The sequence below is a fragment of the Astyanax mexicanus genome, chromosome 1 (genome assembly GCF_023375975.1).
Source record: "Astyanax mexicanus isolate ESR-SI-001 chromosome 1, AstMex3_surface, whole genome shotgun sequence".
NCBI lineage: Eukaryota > Metazoa > Chordata > Actinopteri > Characiformes > Acestrorhamphidae > Astyanax > Astyanax mexicanus.
Window position 1 is genome coordinate 15,610,121 of NC_064408.1, and position 9,149 is coordinate 15,619,269.

General features: G+C 36.0%; 1 protein-coding gene across 4 annotated transcripts in view; it reads right to left on the minus strand.

Moving 5' to 3' along the window:
* The window catches only part of stk36 (serine/threonine kinase 36 (fused homolog, Drosophila)), a 33,510-nt gene extending 26,408 nt beyond the window's left edge, over positions 1 to 7,102 (minus strand). For 2 of the 4 annotated variants that reach the window (XM_015608634.3, XM_007260497.4), the window contains exons 1-3: positions 6,241 to 7,101; positions 3,748 to 3,888; positions 1,086 to 1,163 (exon numbers count right to left, since the gene is read on the minus strand). In XM_015608634.3, coding sequence (XP_015464120.3) covers positions 1,086 to 1,163; positions 3,748 to 3,888; positions 6,241 to 6,324 — 303 coding nt within the window. In that variant the 5' untranslated portion in view covers positions 6,325 to 7,101. Of the gene's footprint in view, positions 1 to 1,085; positions 1,164 to 3,747; positions 3,889 to 5,663; positions 5,684 to 6,240 lie in introns of all 4 variants that reach the window. The other 2 variants (XM_022667672.2, XM_022667670.2) reach the window with 2 other exon arrangements.
* Positions 7,103 to 9,149: the final 2,047 nt, after the last annotated feature.

The following is a 9,149-nucleotide window of genomic DNA, read 5'->3' on the forward strand; positions in this document are numbered from 1 at the left end:
CAATTATCACTGTTTATTGAAAGATTTTATGTTGAAGAGGATGAGAAAATAAGATCTGTTTGGTTAGAAAAACTTTGTGAGTTAAAATAGTTCCATTGCTGCTCTGTTTGTAGCTGCGTTGTTTGGCTTGTAAGAGCTGCATCATTGCTAGATTACCTGTATGTGGTGGAGTAATACATGAAGAGCTTTGGTTGCGGTACATTACTGGTTGATAATGGCACTCATAGAATGCCACTCAGCCAATCACATCACAGAGTGGGAACTAACTGTGGTATAATATATGTTTGTAATGCTCTAAATCTGTTTACAAAGAAACAATCAGCTTGCCGGTTATGCCACAAGTTCATGAAACTCTGTTTGATGTGGTGCTTGGAACAACTGAACCAAATGCTACAAACAAACTATGAGATTTTTGTTTCAATTAAATGTATGAAACATTCTTTATTTAAAAAAAACAAATTAAACAAATTCCACCAAATATTGGTTTCTGAACTCTTTAAGATAAGAAAGAACAATCCTAAAAATAATGTTTTTTTGTGCATTACTGAACCAAATGCATTTGCAGATTTTATTAATGATTAAAAAAAAAAGAGTATTTTCATCGCTCCCTAATCATAGAGGTTAGAGCCTGGTCTTGTGTGACTGAAAATAACTTCCCTGCCGCCAAGTGTACAGAGCCTCCTATACAGTAAGTACGTTAGCATCCATTACCAACAGCACTAAGCACATCCGTACAGAAAAAAGATGCATGACATCCGATCTGACCATTCACATTCATGTTGTATGCCTATAAATCTAATCTGATACTGATCTGATCCAATCTAGTATATAGAATAAAACTGCCTACAAATCCAACTGCAAAGTATTTGTCAATCTGAATTGTTTCATATTAATGCAGAAATCAGATTTGAGTCACTCCAGCCTGTTAATGGATACAGAGCCCATTAACACTTATAATAATTATTTCTATACTAATTATGAGTCTATCTGTGGCACTGGTACCATTGTGTGCAGGCCAAAATTTGTATATGACAGTTGTATATACATCTTGCCAGCCTGCTTAATGCCAATTATTATGCACATACCTGGCTCTCAGGTAAGCAGCCATCATCCTCCAGGATCTGAAACAGCTCACCCTCTGCGTACTCAGTCACAACCACCACCTGCCAGCGTGAAACAAATGACCCAGTTATTCACACATTTCTGATATTTCGGTGTACATTATTTACAGCATCTCTCAGTGACTGACGTTCATTACAGACTGATTCCATCAGTTCTCTGCCTTCAAGCTAAGCAGAAAGGGCAGAATTACATCTTTAGCCTGGCAATGTCAGCGTGTGATGACGTACATCACAGATGATGGCTTTTATATTGTTTATATTGATACTGAAACTATTTATTAATATTTATTATTAGGGCTGCACGATACTGTATATAGTTTAAGCATCGTCATCACGATGTGTGCATGCACAGTAGTCACATGGCAGGACATGGGATGTCACTGAAGCCGATAAAATAAAAAATGTCATGTTGCAATGTTTTCATTGTAGATGAAGTAGATACACAGCATTGTCTCTGTGTCTGTGTGAGTGACAGGCTGCTGCTGCCTGAGAAGCACGAGGAGGAGCGGGAGGGGGTGGGCAGGAGTAAACATGAGATAACAGCATGGCCTTAATCCACATAGTTGGGCATGTGCTTGTAAGTGCACGTGTCGACAGTTGTGCACTTCAGTCCAGCAAAGTTTTGTGCAGATATTTTTTTTGTTACAGCTGAATTTATGCTTTTAATCACAGAAAAAAGCTCTTATTTACCTTTTACAAAGCCATTTAAATGCCTTATTGAAGGGCCGATGTTGTTAATGTACACTATATGGAAAAAAAAATTGGAACAATTGTCCATTCACTGTTTAAATAGAGCAAATCCTGGTTTTGTTGGAGTAACTGTCTCTACTGTTCAAGAAAGAAGCTTTGCGTTCAGGATTTGCTTGCTCATCCCCAAAGTACTGAACAGTTCTACTGCTCCACAGTTCAATGCTGGGGCATTTCACACTCATCTAGCCCATACTTGGCATTAGGCATGGCGCCAACGGGTAAATTGATATTTTTTTTCTGCTTCTGAGAGTTCTATTCTACTGTCAGTACTTCTCTACTAGACTAGACAAGCTGTGTGTGTGTATTCCACATCTGTATCAGCAATTGTGTGCAAAATAAAGTACCTGAATGCATTCAGTAGGACGGACATCCCAAAACAGTGGGCCAAATAGATATACTGTGCAGATATAGCAGTTTTGTGTGTTTAGCCTCGCAACAGTTACCTCAGGGAATAAAATAGGCCATCGGCTGCCAATACCGTTTAGTTTTGCCTAACAGTAATATTACCAAGAGATTTGAATGTGAACATTTATTAACGCTGGCAGCACTTTTTCGTTTGAGCTGTTATACTGGATTATCCAGCAAGATGCAGTGGGATATGAAGTACCCAAACCATTTACTTAAAGTTATATGAGAAAACACAAACGTAAAATATTACCAAAGTCAAAATAGAGGTCCTTGCTATAGACCTACACTTAAGTTAAAGTACACAAGTATTTGTCTTAAAATTAGTACTACTATTGTATTTTTGCAAAAAAACTCTTGGTTAATCAACTCATTTTAGGTGAAAAGACTGTAGACTGTCTTGTTTCACTTATATTTAATAGAACATCATTAATTGGTCTGATTACAAAAATCACATTTTAAAATGATGTCTATTAAAATGATCACAAAGATGAAACAATTTTCATTAGGCTTTGGTTTAAGATTATTAGATCATAGTTTTACATTTAATTAACTTGCTTCAAACACATGCTCACTAATGCGTTTTCTATATGAAAACATATTGTTATAGATTTTACTATACTGAATCTATATTATTCAGTAATTGCATAATGTATGCAGGCATATGCACTGCCAAAATTCACTTTGATAAGTCACGCATTTATGCATACATAAATGAAAATGAATAAATATTACTTTTTTAGATTTGGCATAATTCAATGTTATTAGAGTTAAAAGTAAAAATATTTGACATTAACCTGTATAAGAATTAAGGTAAAATGATACCCAAAATGTCAATTTTTCAGTTAAACACAGATACAAGAAAATAAACAAATTAATATAAAAAGCCCATAGTGGTGTATGTGTTACAGCACTTTTGTGTATTTATGTGCTACATAAACTCTTAAAATGAATAAATGCATATATGAAACACCCTAGGACATGTTGTAAATGTGTGATCATGTGTCCTTACTTACAGAATGTTGGTGTGCTGGGTTACTGCTGCAGATAAATTAAGCTTATTTTAAATGTGTAATTTGTGCTTCAACATCTTGTGATTCAAGTTCCAATCATTTTAACTATTCAAATGCTTTATATAAAGGTTTTATGCTCCATTAAACTTGTGCAAATTAAACTACATTAATTACAAACCATTTAAAATGTATTAAATTGTTGTTTTATTGATGTTACAACAGGATTTTAACCTTAAAATATTTACAAGCATGTGCTCTCTTCATCACCATAGGGAAAAAAAACATGAATTTTGTATCAATATTCAGAACTGAGACTGGGCTCTTAATGGGTTAAGTACAGTAACAAACTACATTTACTCAGTTTACTCTGTCACTGTTCACCAATGGCAAGATCAGTTGAACCAATCAAGATTAAATTAAATCAATAAAAGAATATGAAGATCCCAAGCTGGTCATACCTCTCTCTCCGTTTCAAAGCTGTCCAGCAGCAGAACTATATGGGGATGTTTGAGCCCTCTCATGATTTCAATCTCTCTCTTCAAGCTCCGCAACTCTTTTTCAGAGCGCCCGACTTTGGGGATGAACTTAAGGGCTACGACCTGCAGAAACAAATCAAAGAGTATTGCAAAGTTAGGCTGATAGAGCTGTATATCACTGCTGTCATGCAAAAAAAACAGTTTGAGTATTAATGAGAAGCCAATGCTGCTACAATTATTTTATTCCAAGTCCTTCTGAAACATTTCTATTGGTCTATTTATCATAAAATTTAGGCACAACTTAAAATATAATCTGCAGAACTTAAATCACATTAAAAAGTGAAAATGACAAAATGGAGAGACATGGGTATTTTAGAATAGAACTCTCTGGAGCAGATAAAAATGAAATAATTTGCATGATGCCTAATGCCACACTTGGGTTAAAGGGGTATAAACCCTCCAACTGAGCAGTGCAGTAGTGGAACTGTTTACTGAAATGATAGTTTGGTTGATACAGCATTTTGGAGCATTTCAACTGGTCCGTCATGACATTTGAATACAATGTAATATATACTCTGTAGATTCAAATTATTTCAAAAAAGTAAAAATGTTAAAAAATAAAAAGATACAAGTGTTTTTCCACATGTGCACAGAAACACAGCTTGTGTATCCCCATAGATACATACTACTAGTAGATTAATACACACTGTAGCAGATAGATATCAGTCTAATATCAGGTTGATCTGTGGAGCTGTGGAACTGTGTTCACTGGAATAATAGATAATTACAGTGACAAAAGCTGCATATCGTTGCATTACAAAAATCTAGTTGGGTTTTAGTGAATGTTGAATGAATATGTAGTGAATGAAGCATTACTATTGATCTATTAATCATCAAATTTGTAAACAACGTAAAAGAGTACTTGTGCATTAAAATTGCTGACAACCCTGGAAATACTAAGGTACTCCAAATAAAACAGGACTCTCTAAAACTGATAAAAATGTATACTGGCACCATGCCAGACATGGACATGGTGCCAGACATGGAGGTTAGAAAGAAAACTATGTTATCTGGGATGACAGTTACACTGATAGAGCTGGATATTGTTGCTGTTATGCAAAACATTAGTTATATTTTCAAAAAAGCAACTCTACAGGAGAAGGAAAAAAACCTGTGAAGTGAATGTAAAATATTTAATTCTAAGTCCTTTTGGAGCAATCCTACTCTCTAATCACTATGAAATTGAACTCAATGAGAATGAGCATTTGCAGATTTAAATTATGTCAAAAAGTGAAAATTATAGAAATCATGTTTGCACAGATGTAAAAATGAGCACACACAGCTTCTCTAGTCCCTGTATAGAGAAGCACAGCCAATAGAATAGGACACTAGAGCAGATAAACAGGTATAATCTAGGTTAGTTAAATTTCAGTAAATGTCGGGGTAAAATTATTGCATTCTGTGAGACTTGGAGCATTTCTTTTGGCCCAATAGATTTGGACACATAAGTATTTTTGTTTGATAAAATAATTAAAAAAGCAGCCACCAACTGAAGTGTTGGTGGCTGACAGAACTAAAGACAGAAAAGTGAGGTATAGGTTGGAGCAATGAATCCATGGGTCTACAAAGTTCTTGTGTGTGAAAAGAAACCAGCAATACTAAGCTCCTCCCCCAAACCTCCCACTTACCTGGGTGCAGACTCATTTATTCAGGATGAGTGTGCAAAAAGGCCTTAGTATGTCGGCAGATGTTGACAGGCGCCTCTGATGTGTAAATAACATTTGCATGAATTGCTTTTAAGATTACAATTTTGTTAAAAAAGTATATCATATAGAAAATTCTAAGAAATTAAAGAAGGTCTCTTTCCAGAGCTGTATATCACTGTGTTTGTCTGTTACCTGTTGTCTGATACCTGGCTCTGAAAAAAAAAATAAGAGAACACTTAAATTTTTTTTTTTTTGTTCTACCAAACTGAAAACCTCTGGAATATAATTAAGGAGAATATGGATGATCGCAAGCAATCAAATCAAGCTGAACTGATTGAATTTTTGCACCAGGAGTGGCATACAATGATCCAAAAGCAGTATGTAAGACTGGTCGAGGAGAACATGCCAAGATGTATTAAAAGCAGGGTTATTCCAGTAAATATACACTTTATGAACTTTATGAACTTGTTTTCTTTGCATGATTTGAGGTCTGAAAGCTCTGCATCTTTTCTTATTTTCTGCAAATAAATACTCTAAATGACAATATTTTTATTTGGAATTTGGGAAAAATGTTGTCTGAAGTTTATAGAATAAAACAACAATTATCATTTTACTGAAACATTTACTTATAAATATTTTTTTCCAGAGCTGTATTTAACTGAAATTGCTGATCTGAACAACCAATTATTTATAAACGAAAATCATGAAAGTGGTCAGGGCTGCCCAAACTTTTTCATACCACTGTACTGTTTCAGAATGTGATACAAACCTGTCCACTGAACTTTCTGCGACCCTTATACACTCTTCCAAAGGAGCCCTCTCCTATCATCTCCAACACATGGTACTGCTCCATCTTCTTCTGGGTCAGGGCCAGCAGCTTTTCCCAGGACAGGACAGGTTGGTGGGTCAGGTAAGGTAGATTGGTTAACTAGTTAACTTACTAAACCTAAAAGTTGTTTCACTTAACTAACTACATAATATAGTTCAACCTAAGTGTTTAAACGTGTTTTAACCCCACCAGACCTCCATTTATGAGCTCTGTTCTTATACTATAGCTATAACCTACTTAACTAGTTAGCTGCTAAGTCCAAGACTAGACTAGCTAAGTGGCTAAGCTAACTGAACTTAGCCAGCTAAGGTTAGCTAGCCTGCCAGGCAGCCTGCAGCCACACTACTAGCTGTCATAGCTAACTATCTGCTTTCTGACAGCTCTAAACTTGTGTTAATCCGCTCCCTGCAGCCGAGAATGATCCCGCATCCAATAAAAGCAGTTCTTTCCGGATTATCCGCGGATTAAATCAGAGTAATAGCTGTTTAAAACAGCCTAAACTAACTTTCTACAAGTTTAGCCGCTGCGCTGCTGTTGACGGTTAGGAACAAAAACACAGAGCGCCTAGCAACTCTTCTTAGCGGGGGACAGAGAAAGCCTCGCGGAGAAATGACTCCAGGCTAAAAACAACAGCCAATTTAAGGACTCTGATACATTAGTTATAGAGTTTAGACTGTGTAGATTATAATAATAACCCTGGTGTTGATTAATTCTCAGTTTTAAAGAGATAAACAGGTAAAGAAAGAGAATATTAAGACAGGCGAAGCGGAGGTTTCCTACTCTGCCCCGCTGACCGGAGAGCAACTACGCGCCTAGCAACGTTTGGGCGTCTCAGCAACGAGCCGACCAATCAGAGCTTATGAGAGGTTTACAAACAGTACCAGTCAAAAGTTCGGACATAACTTCTTATTCCTTCTACAGATCTGAAAAAAAGAAGCCACTAAATCAGTTTCTGAATTAGTTTCTCTGATTTTACTATTTATAGGTATATGTCTGAGTAAAATTAACATCGTTGTTTAATTCTATAAACTATGGAGAGCATTTCCATAGTTGAAATAACAAAAAAGATGCAGAGCTTTCAGACCTCGAATAATGCAAAGAAAACAAGTTAAGAAATAATATTTGGAATAACCCACAGTTTTAATGCATCTTGGCATGTTCTCCTCCACCAGTCTTACCCACTGCTTTTGGATAACTTTATGCCACTCCTGGTGCAAAAATTCAAGCAGTTCGACCTGGTTTGATGGCTTGTGATCATATATCTTCCTGTTGATTATATTCCCAATGTTTTCAATTTGATAAAACGTATTTGTTATTTTATGTATTCATTCACTGAATCCTGTTTGAGTGCATTAAAGAAAGAAAAAGCATTTATATATATATATATATATATATATATATATATATATATATATATATATATATATATATATATATATATATATATTCATCACTAGAACATAAGTCAGGTCTGAAAGGGTTAAAAGTGTTTAACAAACCAAAATACTCTGTGAAGCATCATTTAGGTGCTCTTATCTGGGGTGCTGTTAACTTACGGTTTCTGATACTCTTATAAACGTATCCTGTGCAACAGAGGTTACTCTTGCTCTTCCTTTTCTGGGACGGCCCTGATGAGAGCCAGTTTCATCATATCGTTTTTGATCGTCTTTGTGACTGCACTTGAGGAAACTTTCAAAGTTCTTGAAATGTGGGAATAAGATGTTTTTTTCTCGCTGATTGCAGGCAGATCCCCACAGCAATACTCCAAATTCTGCTAGAAAGCCTTCTCTGGACAGTATAAAGAGTGTCCATAGCCAGATCTAAAGAAACAACCTGGGTAATTGGCCTTCTAAATTAGCTTGAAAATGGGGTAACATTGCACAAATAATCAATAGTGCTTTACTTACAGTATTAAAGCTGTGCTACACTATGTAACTCCTGTGGTTGTGTTTGACATTTTCAGTCCACCAAAAAAGGAAAATCAGCATATTTAATTCTATTGCCAAATAACAGAGTGGTAAACAGTTTTGTGTAGCCAAATCTTTTTTACCCCACCAACTATTACATACTGTGGCAACCATTGCTAATGACTCTCAGAAACTGTGAATAAATGCAGCATGTGTGTTTGTGTGAGTGCAGAGGTTGCAGGTCGGAAGGGCAGAAGGGCGCAGTGCGTCCTTTCTCATGGTACACTGCTGGCCCACACTGTAAGCTAGACTTGCAGGTTATAGCTCTAAATGATGTTCTGAATATAATGAGAGTGTGTTATTTTTAAATAATATGCTATGTTATTTATGTTGTGACTGGTTTTGATTGGATGTTGTGTGGAAATGAAGCTAGTTTATGAAGATAGTTCACATTATGAAGCTAGTTCATGTCATTTTCAGTCACATGGCTGAGGTTTTGCAATATTTTATCATAGTTTGTTTCACTCACCTAGTTCTTTTTTCAGTGCTGGAAGTGTGCAGTAAGCCAATAAAGAGCATTTTTTCAAAAGAACCAGGCAGCCTTGTGTGGATTCTTCCTCTCGCACACCACGATTCTTCAAATGTAGACATCAAAAGACAACTTAAAATACTTAATAAATGCATATTTTCTGCATTTAACATGTAAAGAAATAGGATACTATGCTTGTTTCCATGATAAGAAACTGTGGGGGGTTGGTTCATGTGCTTCCTCGCTCTGTATGACTGTGTCTGAAATCCATGTTTCTCGGCTCCTTTTCGTATCGTCTATTTTTGACTCAGAGAGCACCTTGAATACCCCAGAGTTTTCCTTCCAGATATTTTCCAGCAAGTAAATGTCACATTGCTTACTCTGTTCGTGGAACATGTGGAAATGTGTGTGGT